General features: G+C 47.6%; 1 protein-coding gene across 1 annotated transcript in view; it reads right to left on the bottom strand.

Moving 5' to 3' along the window:
- Window positions 1-17,426, bottom strand: part of N4BP2L1 (NEDD4 binding protein 2 like 1) — a 127,024-nt gene extending 109,598 nt beyond the window's left edge. Inside the window, exon 1 of the mRNA XM_086935128.1 lies at window positions 17,084-17,426. Within this exon, the coding sequence (XP_086791254.1) occupies window positions 17,084-17,319 (236 nt within the window). The 5' untranslated portion in view covers window positions 17,320-17,426. The remainder of the gene's footprint in view (window positions 1-17,083) is intronic.
- Window positions 17,427-22,721: the final 5,295 nt, after the last annotated feature.

Here is a 22,721-nt window from a genome sequence, read left to right as displayed (position 1 = left end):
CTCTTTGTAACAATTAAGCCCAGTCACAGGAATGCCCTCCGGTATAGTGCGCCCCCAAAGTCATCAGTAATGTGCAGAAGTAGAAGGTTGGGTTGCCGGGGGATAACCCATCCCAGCACTCCCGTGAGCCTCCTCAGCACATTTCCCCAGTAGTGTGTCAGCCCCGGGCAGCGCCAGAACATACCGGGCAAGTCACCCAGTGGATCACCGCATCGTAGGCAATCGCCTGTCAGGATGAGACCCACCCTGTGAAGTCTGGCTCTGGTGAAGTACACCCTATGAAGCATCCGCAGTTGAATCATTCGGAACTGAGATGCCATCCCTGCTTCTCTCTGGCCTCCACTGCTTCCTGTCAGTCATAATTGGCTAGCCAGCTCAGGTCTCCCTCCCAAGACGCTCGAGTCCCCACCAGGGAGTCTGGCATGTTGCGCACTAACATTTTATAGAGCTCCAATAGCTTGTGCTCCTGGAGGTGTGTGAGCAGGATTCTGGCCTCCAGTGGGGAAATCTTGGGGATGTTGTCTAGTGCTTGTATTGTGGGGAGAAGAGCATGCCAGGGATGGAGGTAACAAAACAACTAGGTGTGATACAAGTCAAATTCGATTTGCAAGTCCTGGAAAGATTTAAGTGTTCCTCACTGTGGAGATGCTGATAGTATACCAAGCCGAAAAGCCAGGCAAGGTGTCCACCTGCTGTAACCTTGTACCTCACCATATTGGAGTCTACAACGTGACCCAATCCGCCCATCCCACCTAGGTCTGGGCAGTAAATTCCGTTCAACTCACGGAATTTGCAGAATTTGGGTAATTTCTCGTTAAGCGGAGAACGCGATATTGCCTAAAATTCTGCGTTCCACGACTTCGCGAAACTTTTTGCTTGTTCGCATTCTCAAATGCGTGTTCGCAAGATATTTCCCCCCGAGCACGCAAACAGCAATTGCGAACAGTAAAAAAGCATCGCGAACAAGCAATTCCGCATGTACGTGAAATTTCTACATGTTCGCAGAGATTTTTTACCGTTTTGTGGAGATTTGCGTAACGCAATTACGCAAATTCCGCCCACCTCTAATCCCACCCTCTTGAGGGCTGTGTTCAAAATCTCAAACACCCTCCGAGAAGCTGGTGGTAGATTCACAGGGATAGCCCCCCGGTATAACACATGAGCAAAGTCTCTCTCTCCCATTATCCATCCCTCCGCCGCATAAGCAGCATCACTAAAGCCTGTGAACCACCAATCATTCACAACTAACAGGTGCACTGCCCAATAGCATAGGAGCATATTTCGCGTAGCTATACCGAATTCAAAGACTGACCAGCACCATTTACTAAAAGCTTTACAGCGCATTCCACCCCTCCTGAGCAGCAACCCAAGCAACGCAGTGACGCTCTTAAAGAAGCGTTTTTTGATCGGGAAGTGGGGATTTTGCAGATGGTAAAGGAGGGAGTAGGAGGGAGACAATCTTGAAGATGTACGATCGTTTCAGAAGAGATAGAGGCAGCCCATACCAACACTTAATATTGATTCCAAGATGCACAAACTGTGTTGCCTAATTTTGATCATAGGACGGGGTCTCATTAGCAGTGACATAAACTGCTAGGTATTTAAACCTGTGGGGAAGGACCTGTAACTCCAACGACCATGACACGACTGCCGGGCATGGAGGGATAGGGTAGACCGTTGACTTAGAAGCATTCAGCAGAAGGCCAGAGTATGATCCATACACATTCAGAATTTCAAGCACCCAAGGCCCGACATGGTAGGATTCGTCAGAAAGATAAAAATCATCAGCATATGAGATCTTATTGCAGACACCGTCAGACTCTTATTTCAGAAGCCCTCCAGGATCTCGTCGATCCTCGCCAAGGTCACCAGTGGTTCTATTACCAACGGGAAGAGCAGAGGTGAGAGAGGGCAACCCCGATGGGTGCCCCGCTCCACAGGAAACCAATCCAATGCCACCCCCCACCACACTTCTCCTTTTATCCTTCATTTTCAGACTGTTAAAAGTTGTGTGTAGTTCAATGTTTGAAAAGTTATGAGAAACAACTGGTTCAAAGATGTTGCAGTCTATAAAAAATCCTTTCCTCCCTGTCACTTCCTCTTCTGCAAGGAGACCCCCAATCCTCCAGGAGGACCCAAATTCAGCCAAAGGCCAATGAATATCTGTAAGATATAGGAGACTCAGAGGTTCTCACCCCATTCCACATTGAGGAGCCTTATCAATTTGCGTCATGTTACTGAACGGGAGAAAGGGATTATGGGAGAGGCGGGGAAGGCTACGTCTACCTATAATAATAATAATAATAAAAGCATTTTATATGGCGCCTGGTTACACTAGAGAACAGTGTGTCCCCGCGCTTAGTGAACAAAGGACAGGGCTGTTAGCTAGGAGAAGAGAGGATAAGCGGATGGGAACCAAAGAAAGGGACTTAGTGCCTGAGTGCTCGTACTTCCGATTTGAAAGGAGGGCAGTGGACTTGGAATTGCCTATTTGCCAGGAACGTGCGCATCCATTCATGAGCCAGGCCCTCAATTTCAACCTCGCTAAGACGCGAGAGTAGTAGGGGATGAGATACGGTGTCAAATGCCGCGCTCAGATCTAATAGGAGGAGCGCAGCTGTCATCCCCTCATCTACTCTACCTCTCAATAGCTCCGTGGAGAAGAGAAGAGCTGATTCGGTAGAATGATACGCTCTGAATCCTGACTGCGAGGGGTTAAGATAAAGACCCTCTTTTAAGTGCTTGATCAGCTGGGCATTGACTATCTTTTCCACCACCTTAGCGCAGAAGGGTAGGAGCGATATAGGGCGATAGTTGTCCAGGTGGGTTATACTGAGATTGGCCTTTTTCTTGATAGGGATAACCTGAGCTGTTTTCCAGTCTTGTGGTACGTGGCTCGTCTGGAAGGATAATTTAGCCATATGGCTTATATGATTTACAAGAAGTTCAGCCTGGTTTCTGAAGATCTTGGGGCGAGCTACGTCTTTGGAGGAGCCTGATTGGATACTATGGATGATTTTCAGCAACTCAGTGTTATCTGGCACAACAAATTGGTTTAGGTGACAAGTATTTGTCGGTTCAGCATTAGTGACATGGTTAGTAATCGGCCCATCCATGACCTTCGGAAAGGTTTTATAGATATTCTCAACTTTTTGGACGAAGAAGTCCGCTATCGCTTCACAAGTTGTTGTAGAGTGTGTATCTGGGGCTATGGTCCTATCAGATGAAGTGAGTTCTTTGTAGATAACAAAGAGTTCCTTGGTAGAATTATCAGCTGATTCAATTCTTTTGTTAAGAAAATTTCTTTTGGCTATTCTAATCCTCCTATGATAGTTCTTTATACTAATTTTGTAGTCAAGTTTGGCTGTTTCATCATATTTACTGCACCAGATGCGCTCTAGCTTTTTGCACTTTGATTTGATAGCTTTTAAGTCAGCGTCAAAGCATTGTGCTGATTTAGAACATCTTACATGCGCCTTGGTTGTCCAAGGTGCGGCTACGTCCAGCGCTCTTGTTAGCCAATTCTCGTAATCCGTCCAGGCTTCCTCTAAAACTTTCTTTCAATGGGGGGGGCTACCTGCCTTAAGGGCGAGTTCTAAATCAGCTTGTTTAAGTTTTCCCCATTGTCTGCGCTTAGATGTTATCTGCTTGGTTTGTTGGGGTTGTTTAGGCCCTTCTGGTTGTGAATTTAATCAAAAAGTGGTCTGACCATAGTACCTGAATAGGAGGTTGGACCACTAATCCCCCTCCTAGTTAGCAAAGATCGGATCAAGGAGGTGACCCGCCTTATGGGTGGATTTTAGGGATTGTAATTTAAGATTAAACATTTCTAAGGATGCAAGTAATCCTTTGGGCATCTTTATTATTTTCATCTTCAAGATGGAGGTTTAAGTCCCTATGGATAAGAAGTTTATTGTAACGCAAAGCAGATTGTGCAATTACCTCTGTCAAACTGTCTATAAAATGTGTGGACCCTCCCGGCGGGCGGTAGATTAGATAGCCATTGATGGTTATATTAGGCCTGTATTTAATCGCAAAGAAAGCAGCTTCACTATCCTTAATCGTAACCGCTTCCAAGGTGCATGTCAGTTCGAGTTTATGGATAATAGCAATACCCCCTTCTCTTTGTTTATCTCGGTTCAATTTTAGAATGCCATAATCTTGGGGTAGAGCCTCTAGAATATCTGAGGTGGACTCCTCATCTAGCCACGTCTCAGTCATAAAAAGAACTTCCGGTTGTTCTATTAAGAGGTCAAATATTTCGAATTTGTGTTTTCTTAGTGAACGACAGTTGATCTGAAACATGGTCAGAGACTTCATCTTATGTTCGAATTCATTTCTGTTCTTGGGATTTTGAGAGCAGGTCCTACAGCTTAGGGGCATCATTTCAGCTTCCAGTGAGTGCCTGCATATTTTTCTGATAGGTGGACAGAGGCTTTCTAGCTGCTCTTTAGAGTATGTAATCACTCTTGGGGAGTCTGAAGGAATTTGAGCAGGGGTTTGTGCCCCTAGCCCCGGTCTGCCACAGACGGGCACAGACAGGCTTGCCTCTGGCGCGCCTCCGGCGCGCCTTCGGCACGCCCGCTGCGCGTACGGGAAGGGGTGTTCATTTTATAGTGTCTAGGCCCAAATCGCCCAAACACTAGAGAGCTGTCCTCGTCCTCCCCCAAGATGGCGCCTGAAGTCTGCGCCTGGAGGGAATGAGGCCGGTTATCAAGAGGAGCCCGAAATCTGCTCCCTGAGGTTACAGGAGACTCTGGAGGTATGATGCGGCAGGATGCGGCAAGGGGGGTGATTAAAATAGCACAAATACAATTGTGTGAAATCAGGAGGTAATCGGCGCAAAATAAAAAATACAGTGATACATTTTTAAAATGAGAGCCCTAAACTCCCGGCTTCCGCCTCATGAGTCCTAGTTCAAGTGATGGACAGGTATTAGCGTGCTCTTTTTATAGTGTCTAGGCCCAAGTCGCCCAAACACTAGAGTGCTGTCCTCGTCCTCCCCCAAGATGGCGCCCGAAGTCTGCGCCTGGAGGGAATGAAGCCGGTAATCAACAGGAGCCCGAAATCTGCTCCCTGAGGTTACAGGAGACTCTGGAGGTAAGATGCGGCAGGATGCGGCAAGGGGGGTGATTAAAATAGCACAAATACAATTGTGTGAAATCAGGAGGTAATCGGCGCTAAATAAAAAATACAGTGATACATTTTTAAATTGAGAGCCCTAAACTCCCGGCTTCCGCCTCAGGAGTCCTAGTTCAAGACTACCTATGAAGCTCATTCCTCGAATGGGGCTATTCATTAAAGGATTGTGTCTCCTCTGGACACCTGGAAGACATCATGAAAGCAGCAGATTGGTCTCAGGAGTCAAAGATTAAAATATTATTTTACACCTATTCCCTATATTGCATGTTGTATTGAGGATGGTCTTTAAATGTGCCATAATCAAGACTCCGGTCTTTTAATAGAATGTAAAATCTCCTATACCGTTGTGACACAAGGTATAGATTCTCATAAAAAATATGGAGGTGAAGATTATCGCACCCAACCTCATCCTCTTTTCTCCTAGGTATGTTTTTTCTTACCTGCAACGCACGAAAGTCTACAAGATGTACCGGGGGACAGTTAGGAAGTAAATAGTCTCTGGAAGATATAGTTCAGGGTAATATATTCTATTCACTGATTTTATATAGCACATGGCTACCCAAAAAGGCCGTGCTGATAGTCCTAGAGTATAGAGAGTGGGATCAAATGGCGGATGGCTTAAGGAAAGCGTTAAGTTTTCAGTTTCTTTCTAAAACTCATTTAGTTAGGGTCCCTACTCAGACCAATAGGTAAAGCATTCCAGAGTTTGGGTTCAAGATATATGAAGGAATTACCTCCACTTCTTATTATCTTGAGTCTGGGTACAACTAGAAGATCAAGATTGTTGGACCCAAGGTCCCTATTGGTCCGATGAGAAGTGATCAGCTGATGAAGAATGTGTGGGCCTGCATTGTGTTTTGCCTGATGTATGATACAGAGTCTTAAATTGTATTCTGCTATTCATGGGTAACCAATGCAGAGTTTTGAACGCTGGACATGCTGATTGCGATTTTGAAAGACCCAGGGACTATTTGTGCAGCAGCGTTAGAAATAATTTGTAGTCTCGTAATAACCACCAGCAGACTGCCCAAGTAAGGTGAGTTGCCATGATCAAGGCGAGAAACAATTAGGCCTTGAATCACTGTTCTTCAAGCTTCCATATACATCCATTTCAGAATCTTCCTAAAGGCTCTCAACAGGCCAAAGCAGCTGCCAGGCATCTTCTTCACTTGGGATGACATCGAGAAATGCTTATCCAGGGTAATTCCTAGACTTTTAACTTCCAATTCGGGAGACAGATGTTCTCCCACGGAAGGGGCCAGCTAATTCGGTTGCCGAGTGATGGATTATTGCGAACGATCATACCCTTCGTTTTTTTCCGGACTCAGTTTTAAGCAGCTGGCTGCCATCCAAATGGAGACCTTGTCTAAGCAGCTGTTAAGTCTCATAGAGGTGGAGCCTATATCAGGGGATAGCGAGACAATCAGCTGTGTGTTGTCCGCATACAATACCATCTTAAAGCTGACAGAAGTGGGATTTCAGAAAGTGAGCGGGCATACAGATTGAAAAGTATAGGGCTCAGGGACAAACCCTTGGGTACCCCACATATGTATACTGAATAGTGAATGTGTTTCCTGCTCATCGTTTTATTTGCTGTTCACTGGGACTCTTATGTTGCATTGGATAGGAGAGCAGGCAAAGAACAGGAATTGCTCTCTCAGTCAAGACTGTTCATACAAGCATGATCGTGTCACTGTCTCTCTGTGATTTATTGTGCTGTTTAACACCTAGTATGTGAAGCATTTTGTATATTTAAGCTTCAATATTTATTCATGAAGTGTTTCATGAAGAGGTTGCATACTATCTTCACCTTTGTGTCTTTAATAGAATCTAAACCTTCTGCCATTAAAGTGGGAGACATTTTACAATAATTATGACATAAAGCAAGCTGAAATGGATCCTATCAACAGGGTCTTAAAAGCATGCAGGCAAACCCTCAGGATGCATGGGTGATTGTTCTGGAAGGCATAGCTTGGCAGAACACCTTCTTCCCTCCATTGCAAGAGAATACTATCAACAACAAAGAGACACATCCTGCATCCCCTATTATTAGGCGGCAAGTCTCTCATCTTACATGACCACTACCCTGTGGAATGACACACAAGCGGCGGTTCACACTAGGAGAACTGGAAAATGATCATAAAAATGCAAAACCCACTAGAACAGGGCAGAGCTCAGATGCTAATAAGAGTGACACATTTGTGCACTTGCGTATCACAGCAGCTACCTCCTGCACAGAATCCTTAACAGCCAGCGCAAGAGGAAAACCACCTACAGGCATGTCGGGAGGTGAACACAGAGGCTGAGGCAGGCTGCTTAGAAGAACAATACTGAACGTAAGGTCTAGGAGCTGACTCGAGCACAGCTGCGTGACTACAGGAAATAGTCCTATTTCTGAATAATAAATAAAATACACTTCATTCATTGTTTAGATTAGGTGTACGATCTTAACAACAACAAAATAGGAAGTGATGGCAGCATATTTCCCTTTTTCATAATGAATCGGGATATGGAGATATAAGGACCTAGGAGTTCTGCCTCTTTTTTTTTTTGTCAAATCTGTTTTTTGGCAATTTTTTAAGAAACATTAAAGTACGAAAATCACAGTGCATTGGACTTTTTCTCATTGGCGGCGCAGCATTTGGACATATCGGGCACACTACGACAGACCTGGTAACTGATAATCAAGTGGTATAAGACTGTACGTACAATTAGTAGAAAGGTTACCCACTCAGCACTGGCCCAACGCATGCTGTCAAGGCCATCATCCAAAGGTAAATCTATAGCTGTCCATGCTCTAAGTCTCTGTATATTTGCATAAGTGAGGATGGATCCTCCCAGCACCAGGTTTGCGTACAAGATTGACTTTTATATAACCGTTGAAACCAAACAACTAAAGGACAATATCGTGAAACAGTTGCAGCTGTAGGTACCCCCCCCCCCCACTACCTACTGGTCCCCCACCCCCAGGACAGCCCACCCTCCCGCGCGCGCCCATTCACTGGTCACAGTTATGTTACACATCGGGAGCCCACGTGCCCCAGCAAACAAGGGTGTCATTCAAATAAGTAATCGAACTGGAGCTCATCCCGCAGCACACCCCAGCCGTCTGACGATACCACTCAATCCTCCGCATCTCTTGCGCCCCCCGCCCCCCATCCCGCTGTAAGACACCAAGCATGCACTCCCACCGCTCCGCCATGGGTTCCCTCCGGAGACCCACCGTTTCCTCCCTGCGTATGGCCATCCACTCCGCCCGGGCCCACGCCTGAAGGGAAGAGGTCCACGCCTGCACACTTGACGAATCACTCGCCTTCCAACGCCTCGTAAGGAGACGCATAGCCACCACCAACCCCAGGTACAAGAAGCGAGAGGATGCCCTGTCTTTGGTTGGTCTCTTAAATTGATGCATTATGTACTCCGGCCACTCCAGGGGTATAGTACGTCCGGTGCATCTACGGAGTAGCTCGCCTATTGCACTCCAGTAGGAGTCCAACCTGGGACAGCTCCATAGGAGATGAAGGAGCCCCGCATCTAATTACCCGCACCTGGGGCAGGATGCGTCCGAACAGTGGAAATATCTATTTGTCAGCGCAGGTGTGAGGTAGGCCTTGTGTACTACATAGAGCTGTATTTGGCGGAAGCTAAGGTTTCTGGGGATGCGCACTGGGCTTTTGGGTATTCTTTCCCATTCCTTGTCAGACAATGCCATGCCCATGTCCTGCTCCCATTTAGCCCTGAGGGGAGTCAAACTAAGCCCTGTATGTACCCTTAACGATCCCGCAAACCAACACACCAGGTGTCTACCCCTCCCCATGACGTGCAGGTATTGCATGGTTAAATGTGTTGCAGGCTCCGATGTCATGTTTCCCCACTTGGCCGCCATTTTTGCCACTAGGGATCGGTGTAGCAGGAACCCCCCCAGGGGGAAGACGATCTTCTGCTACCATCGTCTCATACGGTACCAGAGCGCCATCACGGAAGAGGTCTCCCAGTGTCTGTATATCTGCCTCTTTCCAATGATCCAACATGGGCTGCGCAAGGACTCCGTCACCCCCAGGAAAGCCTCCAGCGGCACCGCGGGTGCATATGTAAGTACCCTCCGGGTAATGGAGAGGGCTTGCGGAAGCACTTGTAAGCTACCGCCAGCAATAGCGGGCCAGGCCTCGCAGGTGTCGCCAGTGGGTGGAAAAGCTGAGTGGTCGGTCTAGTGAATACTGTGGCTCCACCTAGGAGTTCTGCCTCTTGAATAGAAAAACAAGAAGAGAAGGAAAGAAGAACTAGGAAGGAAATCCTGTCGGCATGACGGTGTAAAGCTCCAATGTAAGGAATAGGCCAAGTAAAACAGACAAAGAGGTAATAGCATTTGAGGTGCTTGGAAAGGAAAAAAAAGTGCAAACACTCACTTACTCAGTGCACTGGTTTACTTCTAAGAAGTGGTAGTACTTTACTGCACCCCTACTAAGTAGGACTGAGACTCTCCCTTGCAAATGAAAAAAAGTGCAGATGCTCAGTAACTACTACCCTTTTAAAACACTGGGTATTTATGTAGAACATATTATTTACATTATTACAACACCACAGTGTAGGAAATTGGGTTACTGGTTGAGGTGTGGAGGGGGGCTGAAACCCTTCTCAAGCACCAACTACAATTATTCTCCGGATGAAACATAAGCAAACCCTAAATTAACCTATGCTAATCTCAGGTTTAACACAGAGGTGAAGTGTAAAGTATGTAGCACTTCAAACAGTAATAAAGTAAAACCACAACACAAGGAAAATCCCACACCAATTTAGGAAAACAGAGAAATATTTAATACATTATTTGATATGTTTGAAAACAACAAAAATCCAATTGGTGAAACTAGAAATGTGCTGTTTTAGAGGTGTAAGAATAAATAGTTCTTAAAAGCAAAAAATGCCAACCAACTGTGATTATCTGGTCACTCTGGATCGGGACAAAATCACAAGTTCAGGCAACCGCAATGGAGCGTGGGTCCGATACAGCGACCAGGTTAGGCCTGCTGAACAAAATACCTTAAATTGCGGAGAGTTGCAAGATCCCATGTTGACGATGTGCTGTGCAGCAACAAGTTCAATAGGTTGCGATGTGAGTTCCTACGGCAGGTACATGTGGTACCACATTACTAGGATCATATAAGTAAATTAAATGTGCTTATTGGGTGTAAGCCAATTCTACTATGTTTAAAGGCGAGAGCACAAACACTTTGGCACTGGTAGCAGCGGTAAAGGCTGCAAAGTCCAAAGGCCAGTAAAAATGAAATCAGCAAAATGTTGTGGGAAAACGACATCAGATTCAACATACAGGTTCAAGTTGTTGCACCCCAAAGTCCCTAGTGAGTCTAAAGCTCCACCGCTGGAGGCAAAAACAATTCTTCAGTCCTGCCTCGTGCCACGTATCAAAGGTTAAACTAACAATTTTGTGTAATCCAGCGGCGGCTCCTGCATTAGGGCGGAGGAGCATAGCCCCACTGCTTTCGTGCAGTGCGAGAAGCAGAAACATAAAATGGTATTTTAAATACCATTAAATATTTCTGCTTCTCGCGCTGCGTGAAAGCAGAATGGGATGCCTGGTTTGGGGCAGGTGGGTTGGGGAGGAGTGGCTTGGCCACTGTTGTGTGTTCTGAATGTTTGGTCGGCCCTGTGGGGCCTACCAAACCATTCATGCGCACTCTAAATTTTCTTTATGTAGGTTGCCTACATAGAGACAATGGCCATTGCAGCGTTGTGATTGTCTTTGGGAAGGGGAGGGAGGATGCTTGCTTCCCGTTCTCCTGAAGCAGCAGGAAAACGTGGGACCCGGCCAGCAGCGGATGCAGCGCGGGACACAGTGAGGTAAGATTTTTTATTTTTAAATTAATCCCCCCGCGAGTCATGACTGGTGTAATTCCCCACTATACCACTAGGTAACATTAATTATCAAACATATCCGCTGATGTAAACAAATAGCATGGTCATTATAAATTTGAGTTCCCAGAATAGTAGCTGTTAAACGGTACACAAAACCGTGGACACAAGAGAGCAAGGAATAAGTGTAATTAAAATTGCTTGTCATGATGTTCAGCTACATTGATACTGCTATTAAAGTACTAATAATGTTTGTAGAGGCCGCAAGTTCGCAAAACACTGATGATCCGGGCCCAGAGGTCAAAGTATTTGGCAACAAAGTTCTGCAATTGGAAATACTCCGAAACCAGAAAGGGGAAGGTGTGCTCCAAGATCCCAAGCATAGGTGCTATCTTATTAATAAGACTAGCTTTGAGCGAATCCTATTTTAAGCAACAGTACTATGCATTCTGGAACTTGTAGTTTACTTTATAAGTCACTGTATGCTTAGTGATATTGTCCAAAAAAGAAATAGTACCGGCAGAAATTTACGTTTATAACACAGAGTTAGTTGTCACCTATAATGAGCACAGAGGAGAAGAGTTTCTCTATGACTGCTGGTGTACAGAATGCCACCCTAAGGAAGAAACTGCTGTGGCATCCCGAAGTAAGTGAAAAATAAAAGTAGACTTTTAAATTGGATGCCCAGGTATTTGACGGCTTTTGGTTGCCAAGCTAGTCCTACGTTACCCATTACTTCCTTTGTTGTGTGTATATTGAGTGGCATACAATTCGATTTGTCCTTATTGAGTTTGTAGCCTGAGTGTTTGGCATATCTTTCTATTGTACACATGAGTGCTGGTATGGAGTGGGATGGGTCGTTTGTTAGTATTAGTAGATTGTCTGCGTAGGCGGCGATCTTGGCTGTTGTGTTGTTTATTGTTATCCCTGTGATGTCTCTGTTTGCCAGGGTGTCTGTGATCAGAGGTTCTAGTGCTAGTAGAAAGAGTAGTGGGGATAGAGGACATCCCTGTCTCCTTCCTCTCTCTTGTTCGAAAGGGGCCAATGACCCGCCGTTTATGGCTATTTTCGCTATTGCCTTTTTGTTTAGAGCCATGACTTTCTTCGTGTACTCGTCCCCTACGTTGTACGCTTGCAAGCACTTCTCGAGGAAGTGCCAGGAAACCCTGTCAAACGCCTTTTCGGCCTCTAGTGTTATTGCGAATGCCGGGTGGAGTGAGTTAGAGGAGTGTTCTATCCCTTGGCATAGGAGTCTGGTATTGTCATGCGACATGCGAGATTTCATGTACCCTACTTGTGTGTTTCCGATTAGCTGGGGTAGTATTTTGTTTAGACTAGTGGCTAGTACTTTTGCGTATATTTTGCAGTCAAGGTTAATTAGTGATATGGGGCGGTAGTTTTTGGCCCATTGTGGGTCTTTTGGAATGACAATGATGTCGGCTTGTGCCATGGTTTCTGATATTGTCCCCTCCTCTGCACAGTGGTTGAAAGATTTGGTCAGGACTTGGATAAGGAGTTCTTTGAACTTTCTGTAGAAGGGTGCTGTGTAGCTGTCTGGTCCTGGTGCTTTGTTGTCCTTTAGTGAGTTTATGGCTATTGCTATCTCGGTCTCTTTGAAGTCTTGGCCTAGTGTTTTCGATCCTCTTCTAGTAACTTGGGTAGGTTGAGACTTTTTAGGTAGTCTGTCGTGCCTGCCTTGTCAACGAGACACTCACGCTGAGAAAGGTTAAAAAACTATAAACACATGGTCACCCAAGTTCATCACATGGTGGGGTTGTATAGACACCATCAAAATGATGGTAACACCTATAATCAACTACCTGGCAGACATGCTTCCCCTGCCCCTAACAGAGGACTTCCACAAAAAACTAGACCTAATGATCATCAAATTTATATGGACAGGGAAAAAAGCTAGAATAGGCCTCGGCAAGCTGAGGCTGGTGAAAAAACTAGCTGATCTGAAAACGTTCCAACTAGCGTTCATAGCCAGACAAGGAATGCACTGGGTGCTGTCTAGACAAAAATACACGCCAACATGGCTAGCCATAGAGGAAGCCATGCTGAATAACACGGACCCAATCACATTACTAACAGCAAACAAACAAGCACTCAACAACAACCTGATCCTAAAGTTTACGAAACAGGCGCTACTGAAGATAGACCGCAACCTAGAAATCAGCATCAAAGACTCACAGTGGGAGACACTATGGTGTAACCACAAGATTAAATACAGACGGAAAACTTTAGACATGAGTACATGGAAGAGGCGAGGAATTCAGTTCCCAGCACAACTAGAACTGGAAGGAACGCCACACACCTTCAACAACCTGAAAGAAACCCACAACCTACCAGATATAGAACTCTATAACTTCCTAGCCATAAAAACAGCCTTGACAAAATCAAAACTACATAAACAAACCCCATCTATCTTCCATCTAATGGAAAACAAACAAGACAGGGCACCAAGTCTCACTTCTATACAAACTACTCAGACCAGTCAAATCCAAGCTTAACGACAAAAAGACGGCCTACCGGGAAACCCAGATAAAATCCAAATTGACAGAACAGGAATTACAAACACTATGGTCTTCCCCATCTAAGAACATGATATCACCAGTACTAGCGCAGTCAAATTCTGGCTACTGCATGAAGCCTACTGGACACCAGCTCATCTGGCCTCTATAGGTCTAAAAGACAATGACACCTGCTGGAACTGCGGAACAGTGAAAGGAGACCTAGAACACCTCGTCTTCAGCGGCACAAAAGTCAAAAATTTCTGGAAACAGGTGCTAGACTTCACAAACAAGATACTGGGCTGCAGCCTTAGAGAGACATTCGCCACAATAGTTTCAGCACATATCTCACCAGACGTCTACACCCAGGAAGACAGAAATCTCCTCGACTTCCTCCTCACCTCAGCAACAAAGATAGTACCCACGAACTGGAAGGACACCTCCAAGGCCACTTTCAGAGGGTGGCTAAACTGGGTAATCTTCCTCAGAGGTGCAGACATCACCACTCTCAGAAACACGCCAGGAAGACACATCTACAGAGAGATGTGGTCCAAACTAGACAAATTCATAGACTCCTTCAAACCACCATAGACAAAGTACAACCCAACCTCTAATCGGAGGTACTTCTCTGTCACAAACAACCACAACCTCTAAGCGGAAGTACTTTTCTGTCACAAACAACCACCACCACTTGATGTTTTATGTTTCATGTTCTAACTAGACACCCGCCAAGGGCGAGAATTAAATGCTAAATGTTACGTGTAAGCCTAACATTCTGGACGAACAATGTCGTACCGCCAAACTCACCACAAAGAAAAACCCAAAGCTACAACTAACCAAAGCAATAATCAATCAATCAATCAAAGCATTTATATAGCGCACTACTCACCCGGAGGGTCTCAAGGCGCTAGGGGAGGGGGGGTCCGCTACTGCTCGAACAGCCAGGTCTTCAGCTGCTTCCTGAAGGCAAGGTGGTCCTGGGTCAGGCGGAGGTGGGTCGGGAGAGAGTTCCAGGTCTTGGCAGCCAGGTAGGAGAAGGAACTTCCTCCTGTGGTGGCTCTTCGGATGCGGGGGACGGCGGCGAGGGCGTGGCCGGTCGCTCCAAGCTGGCGTGTGGGAGCGTAGTAGTTGAGGCGGCTGTTGAGGTATCCTGGGCCTTGGTTGTGTAGGGCTTTGTGTGCGTGGGTGAGGAGACGGAAGGTGATTCTCTTGTTGACCGGGAGCCAGTGCAGATCTCTCAGGGGTCCGGAGATGTGGCTGCGACTGGGGATGTCCAGGATGAGTCGTGCTGAGGCGTTCTGAATCCGCTGGAGTCGCTTCTGGAGTTTGGCGGTGGTTCCGGCCTAGAGGCTGGTGACGAGGGCCTGGGTGACCGTCTTCCTGGTCTCGGTGGGGATCCACCGGAAGATCTTACGTAGCATGCGCAGGATGTTGAAGCACGACGAGGAGACGGCGTTGACTTGTCTGGTCATGGAGAGGGAGGAGTCCAGGATGAAGCCCAGGTTGCGTGCGTGGTCTGTCGGTTTGGGTGCGCTGCCCAGGGCGGGGGGCCACCAGGAGTCGTCCCAGGCGGAGGGTGAAGATCCCAGGATGAGGACTTCCGTCTTGTCCGAGTTCAGTTTCAGGCGGCTGTTCGTCATCCACTTGGCTATGTCTGTCATCCCTTCGTGTAGGTGTGCTCTGGCGGTGGCGGGGTCGTTGGTGAGGGAGAGGATCAGCTGGGTGTCGTCGGCGTAGGAGATGATGTTGAGGTTGTGTTGGCGTGCGATGGCTACGAGGGGGCTCATGTAGACGTTGAAGAGGGTTGGGCTGAGCGAGGAGCCTTGAGGAACGCCGCAGATGACTTTGTGGCTTCTGATCTGAACGGGGGAGGCGGACTCTCTGTGTCCTTCCGGCGAGGAACGAGATGATCCATTCCAGTGCCTTCTCCTGGATTCCGACGTTGCTGAGGCGCCGCACTAGGGTACGGTGGCAGACGGTGTCGAAGGCCGCGGAGAGGTCTAGGAGGATGAGGGCCGCTGTTTCTCCATTGTCCAGCAGGGCTCGGATGTCATCGGTGGCTGCGATCAGGGCGGTCTCGGTGCTGTGGTTGGCCCGGAAGCCAGACTGCGAGAGGTCGAGGGATCCGTTCGTCTCGAGGAAGGACGCCAGCTGCTTGTTGACGGTCTTCTCGATGACTTTTGCAGGAAACGGGAGCAATATGAATCTCCATGTTTGTCATTATATGTAATCTGTAAATACCAATAAAAAAAACTTTAAAAAACATAAATTGAAAATAAATAAACATAAAAGTAGACTGAAAGAGAAGAGTCTCAAAAGCGAGGAAGAAGTGAGTGCTGCAGAGGCCTGAAAAGAGAGCATGCTGGTGGAAGAAAAGATAAGAGTACTCCTGCAGAGTAGCTTGAATGTTGGGACGTGGAACTGCTGCAGGGACTTGTGGGAACGAAAGAAAGTTTCGCTACTGGAGCCTGATATGAGAGAGCATTATCAGGAACAGAATGTCGCACAGCCGTGGAGTGAACGAGTCTGGTTGTCTGCAATCCAGAAGAATGGAGTGTATTTTCGAGTACAGACTGTTGGACCAGCTTGGCGGAGGGCTGGACGGTGTTGCCAGCTGGTCTGGAGAGATAGCTTAGGACTCATGGTGCCAGAAATGCTGCACTTTAGCAATTTACTGTTGAGACAGTTCCACAGCTTTCCAGTCTCCCTCTTCCATGCGTAGGAACTGAATTCATGCCTTGTAATTTGGTCCCTGTAGTCATTTTAATTTATTATAAATTCAGTACTACAGGTAGGGAGACTCACGCATGGAGCTGTTTGGTAAACCTGAGAACTTCGTAGTGATCAACTATGTCACCCTCTAAGGCAGAGGTCTTCAAAGTGTGGGTTGGGCTCCCCTAGGGGTCCTCAATGCATCCCAGGGGGGGGGGGGGGAGGGTGGTGCAGGCTCAGGCCAAAAGAAGCATTGTGCTTTGTTTTAAGCTGAAAAAAAATGTGTGCACCAAGCAACTCTATAATGGGCCATCAGTAGCATCTTTTGTCTTTTATCTCCCGCCTGGGAGAAGGTGTTAAAAGGGAAGGGACACCATATATTTCTCAATAATCAATATTGATTGATTGAATTTTAAAACAGTAATAGAAATGCAATTCTTTAATATGTATCGACATGTAATAAAATATTTGTGAAAAATTCTGGGGGGGGGCGATGATTTTTTTCACCCACTGGGGGGGCGCAGCATTAAAAAGTTTGAAGACCACTGCTCTAATGTTTCACTTCACTGCTGGATGTGTTGCTGGAACCGCTTGAAACAACTACACTGATTAAATGTAATTTAATGCACTAATTATGGCAATATTGAGTATTGCTGGTTGTTTCTCTGCTCCAGGCCAATACTTCAATTTGCGATGAAGTGTCCCTTCGACGTGCCGCACAAAATACAAGCAAATGTCACACTGTCATGATGCAAAGCACGGAAACGTTAAAAATAAGCAGCCGACTGAGAAACTAGCAGCCCTGTTTCTTCAGCACAGTGCACGCCTTGCTGTAATCTAATGTTTACCTGGTCAGGGTTGTTTTTCCTGAACCCGGAAGTCCTCGTATCAGATACAAGTGCTTCGTAAATCTGCTACGAGGCGGGACAGCAACTGGGGGTGTTCCTCCGGCTGCCTGCTGCCCCCTGCCTCTGCCCCGAGGGCTGCTGCCGCCGCCGCCGCCGCCCCTAGCGCCTCTTCTTGAATTCTGGCCTCTACCGCGCAAGCTGAGGCCCCCGAAGGTCTCCCACAGGTCATCTGCCATCTCCCGCAGAGGGAGAGCAGTGTCTCTCTGCCCTGGCCTCAGCCTCTGATTCTCGCATGCAGCAGCCTTCCCCCCCCACAAACGCACACACGGAGAAACGAAAGCGAGGAAGCAGAGGGGGGCGGGGCTACTTCTTCGTTTGATGATGTATGTAGTACAAAGGTCGCTGCTTTTCAGGCTTCTGTTCCACGAAATCTCCATTTCCTTACGGGCATACCTGTCAATTTGAAGAACAATCGCGCCGTGTGATGAGGGGGCGGGGCCTATTGCCGAAAAGGCACTTTTGAACATTATCTTGCCGCGAAGCCCCCCAACAACCTTAACAAGCTTGCTGGCTGGTGCCGATGTCCTGAGGTGTTTTCACACCCCTTAATGGACGCCTGCAGTTTAAACCCTCGGAAAACGAACTGGGAAACCTCTATTTACAGCGGGTTTCAGCTCGTATTCCCTGCCACCTTGTGATATCCGCTCCTTGATGGTGTTGCATTTGGGGTTTGGCTGGCCTACTTAGTGCGGCCTCGCAACGCTAAAAAAAATACAGGAGCCTTCCTTACTGGTTACGCGTGGTCCCAACCAACTTGTCGTGGCCACGCCTCTTTATTATATACACTCACTCGCGCCTGACGTCACGCGCCAGAGCGGAGTGCTCCGGCAGCGTGGGTCAGCTAGACCACTGCCTCACGCTCCGAACACTACATTCCTTCTAACCTTTATCAAAACAGTGCTGATTTCTCCGCAGGGCTGCTGTATTTCTCCGCAGTTCATGTCTGGACTGTCCTCCTCGGGGCATTGTCGCCACTGGGGCCCCCGAAGATGGTGTGTTGTTCCCCCCAGCCGGGGAAAACACACCAGGGGCGGCTGGTGACATTTGAAAGTGGTGGGGGGCGTAAACTAATTTGCATATTGCACCGCAGCGATTGAGCGCAGCGAGCGAGCCCGAACCACCTTGCATCCATCCATACATCATTCATGCATCCACCCATCTATCCACCCACCCACCATCCATACATCATTCATGCATCCACCCATCCATCCATCATGCATCCACCCATCATGCATGCATGCATCCATACATCATTCATACATCCACCCATACATCCACCCACCCATCCTGCATCCATACATCATTCATGCACCCACCCATCCATCCATCCATCATGCATCCACCCATCATGCATGCATCCATGCATCCACCCATCCATCCACCCACCCACCCTGCATACATCATTCATTCATGCATCCACCCATCCATCCATCATGCATCCGCCCATCATGTATGCATGCATCCATACATCATTCATACAGCCACCCACCCATCCTGCATCCATACATCATTCATGCACCCACCCACCCATCCATCCATCATGCATCCACCCATCATGCATGCATCCATGCATCCACCCATCCATCCACCCACCCACCCTGCATCCATACATCATTCATTCATGCACCCACCCATCCATCCACCCATCCATCATGCATCCACCCATCATGCATGCATCCATCCATACATCATTCATGCATCCACCCATCCATCCACCCACCCATCCTGCATCCATACATCATTCATTCATGCATCCATCCATCCATCATGCATCCACCCATCATGCAAGCATCCATCCATACATCATTCAGGCATCCATCCATCCATCCAACAAGTCCCCCAAAACAACTGACTTAGGGGGACTTGATTTAGTTTTCAGGCACGTAAATAACATTCCTGTAAAGATTGTAAAAACATCTAGACGTTTGTTCAACTGAACACACTCTAGGACGCTGAATCCATCACACTGAGATTCTGTCACGATAAGGAAGACCCTCCGGCGATTCCAATACAAGAACTTCACGAAGTGTAAACACAGCACACATTACTTCTGCAGTAGTTATTTTTGAAAACATTACGGCAGGATTAAAATAATTGATCTGGTGGCAGAGTAGATAACTTCAAAATGTTTCTGACGTGTTCCTTTCAGTCACCACAAATGTGTAGAGAGTCACGGCCGGCATGAATCCGGGAGGTACGCGCGAGGGGGGGGGGGAGGGGGGGGTGTCTTTAATTACATTTTTACAAACAAATAAACTTACCAGGGTGAGAAATCTCCTCTGCTGATCCCGCCGCGCATCCCGTCTCCGAGTCCTCTCATGGCAAGTGGCAAATCATGAGACTGGATGTGACTCAAGGGCAGCTACTCAACTGTATCCTGCCTGTTGACGGGGCATGGGGCGGCCATACGTCACCGCCCGTGCCGGATCCTATCTTCAGGCTCCTGTACTACATTAGGCATGCGCAGCATGCCTAATGTAATGTCAATGGAGGGGGGGGGGCTGAAATTAAGAGCGCCCCTTGCAGATGCGCAGTCGGAGTCTGCTGGACTCCTGCTGCTCTCGCCTGGTGCACGTTTGTAGTGGAATGACCACTGACTGTGCTCATGCGCAGTTGAATCTGTGAAGCAGCTGCCAGCACAGGCAGGAAATGTAAACAGACGAATTTCGTCTGCCGTCTGTTTACATTTCCTGCTGTCCGTGGGCAGTTTTGCTTGTTGAATCTGCCTAGTGGGGCGCTGCCCCGACGCCCCTATGGACCAGCCGCCCCTGTTTGGCGCCCCGCCCACGGGGGTGGTGGGGGGCTGCGAGGTGTCTCGTTCACTCATGTCCTCCTCGTCTGAGGCCCACTGGTCAGTCCCTGGCTCTTCTCGTTGCTGCAGACACAGGCAGGGATGCTCCGGACTCAGGGAGGTGCTCTGGTGCGCTTTCTTAAAGAATGAAATGTCTCTGGGGACCGTTTCGAGCCCTCTCTGAGTAGTTACCATGGTGCCGGTCCGGCGAGTGACAGTCCACACGGTTGGTGTTCAAATGGAAGTCGGTACTTTCTTCCAGGATATCGATCTTTGACGTAGACTCAATCACTTGGTTGGATGGTGGATTTGCGGACTCCTCGCCGTCTGCTGGCTTGGTCGTTGGAGCGGGTGCGATTTGCTAATATCTTGTCTCTGCAGACTCGCTCAGGAACCCACGTAGGGTGACTTGGGAGTGTGTCCTTCACTGTTCGGCCCACGGTCGATGCCCCTGGCGCCGCTTCCGTTGTGACGTGCGGGGTCATGCGGTACTCCCTCAGGAAACTGTAGATGGCTTTCTCCAGTGGTGATCCATCTGCTAGAGCTATGCGAATGGTCTAGTTGATTGTGCGCATGAACCTCTCCACTTCCCCGTTGGCTTGAGGCCAGCGCGGGGTGATTTTCCTGTGGTGGATGCCCCAGCTCTGTAGGTATTCGGCAAACTCTTGACCTTGAAAGGGTGGCCCATTGTCCGTTTTGACTACATAAAAAATGCAATGAGTGGCGATCGTTTTTTCAAATTTGGCGATGACTTCCGCAGCCGTTTGCCTCCCCACGATTTCTACTTCGGAGTACTTGGTGAAATCATCAATAATCACTAGTGCATATCGCCCGTCGGAGAGATGTCCAAAATCGGTGCTTACGCACTCCCATGGCCTCTGAGGGTTGTCTTCGGTTACGACTGGGTGGGGGCGGTCTGGCTGCCCCATCGCCTGACACCAGTTGCATGTTCTGACCGTTTCTTCTACCATCTGGTCCATCCCTGGAAACCACACCTTGGCTCTCAGCCTGCTTTTGGTCTTTACCATGCCTTGGTGTCCTCTGTGTGCGAGTTCCACCGCTTGACGGGTTAGGCTGGCCGGCATGACTAGACGGGGGCCTCGTAGCAGGCACCCTTGGCTGTGGAGGGACAGTTCTTCCTTGATTCGTAGGATGGACTCCAGAGTTGCTTTGGCCTGGGGTGTTCTTCTGCCTAGAGAGTCCTGGATGGGGCGCCAGTTCCCTGACTGGACCGCCGTGGTGCCCAGTTGAAAGCACTCATCGCGTCGTGACGTTTCGATAATGGAGTCAAGGCTCATGGGTGATGGTCGGGATCTCTCCATCACCAGCCGAACATACTCCTCTGTGTCCTCTGCATCTTCTTGCTCCTCCAGTGTTGCCTCTCGGGGGTGTCTTTTTTTTAATTAATTTTTTTTTTTTTTTAATCCTCATCTGCCCGACACACGTCCCTTAGATGTAAAGAAGACAACCCAACCACCTCACTGCCATTGGGAGCAAGGCCCTGGAAATTGAGCCGCTACACACCTAGGAAGAAATTATTACGAGTTGGTGGGAGATACAATGCACCTTGTTGACGTTCCTCTAAGCAACTTCATGCCTGTAAAGCCAGTATGTAAATATCGGAATCGGGGCAGACCACAATACTGAACCATAGAGTAGGTGGGCATAATCATCGGATCTTTTGGGGGGGGGGGGAACCCAAGGAGGCAACGAAAGCTTCACTTCCAATCTGTCAAAAGTTTCCAAAATGTGAGGTTCTGGACTCTACAAGTTCTTTTCAAGTCTACCTTGGATGTTTCATAGAGTGAGGTTAGCCATGCAGAGTGAGTGGGGGGGGGGTGGTATCCACCCAATGCATACATATCTGCCGTCTTGCCAACAGGATAGCATAGAATAACAAGCATTTACAATGCAATGGTCTCGGCAATATTATAGGTAGAGCTATTAGAATTGCTCATTATTTTTTTAATCTTTTTTGTATCCCTAAATAAATGGCATTGTCATTTGTATTGGCATTAGCTTTGTTTTTTGCATATGTGATACCTATTGCATTAGCAGAGAGAGAGTGAGGTAGTGGGATAGAGAGAGCGAGTGAGGTATTGAAATAGAGAGAGAGTGAGGTAGTGAGAGAGAGTGAGGTAGTGAGATAAAGAGTGAGGTAGTAAAGAGTGAGGTGGAGAGGGATGTTGTGAGGTAGTGAGATATAAGCATAGAGTGATGTTGTGATGTAGTGAGATAGAGAAAGAGGTAGTGAAAGTGAGTTAGTGAGATAGAAAGAGTGAGGTAGTGAGATAGAGAGTGATTGAGGTAGTGAGTTAGAGAAAGAGAGTGAAGTTGTGAGCTAGAGAGTGAGGTAGTGATGTTTTGAGAGAGAGAAGTTGTGAGGTAGAGAGTTATGTAGTGAGAGAGGTAGATAGAGAGTGAGGTAGTGAGAGACAGAGAAAGTGAGGTAGTGAAAGAGTGAGGTAGAGGGATGTTCTGAGGTAGTGAGATAGAAACAGTGAGTGAGTTTGTGAGGTAGTGAGAGAGAGTGAGGTAGTGAAAGAGTGAAAGTGACTTAGTGAGATAGAAATAGAGAGAGTGAGGTAGTTAGAGTGAGACAGAGAGAGTGAGGTAGTGAAAGAGTGAGTTAGTGATGGAGAATGATTTTTGGTGATAGTGAGATAGAAACAATGAGTGATGTTGTGACGTAGTGAGATAGAGAAGGATTGAGGTAGTTAAAGAGAGATTGTAAGTGACTTAGTGAGACAGAAATAGAGAGAGAGTGAGTTAGTGAGATACAGAGTG

The sequence above is a fragment of the Lissotriton vulgaris genome, chromosome 8, assembly GCF_964263255.1.
Source record: "Lissotriton vulgaris chromosome 8, aLisVul1.2, whole genome shotgun sequence".
Classification (NCBI taxonomy): domain Eukaryota; kingdom Metazoa; phylum Chordata; class Amphibia; order Caudata; family Salamandridae; genus Lissotriton; species Lissotriton vulgaris.
This window is presented reverse-complemented; position numbering and strand designations above follow the sequence as displayed.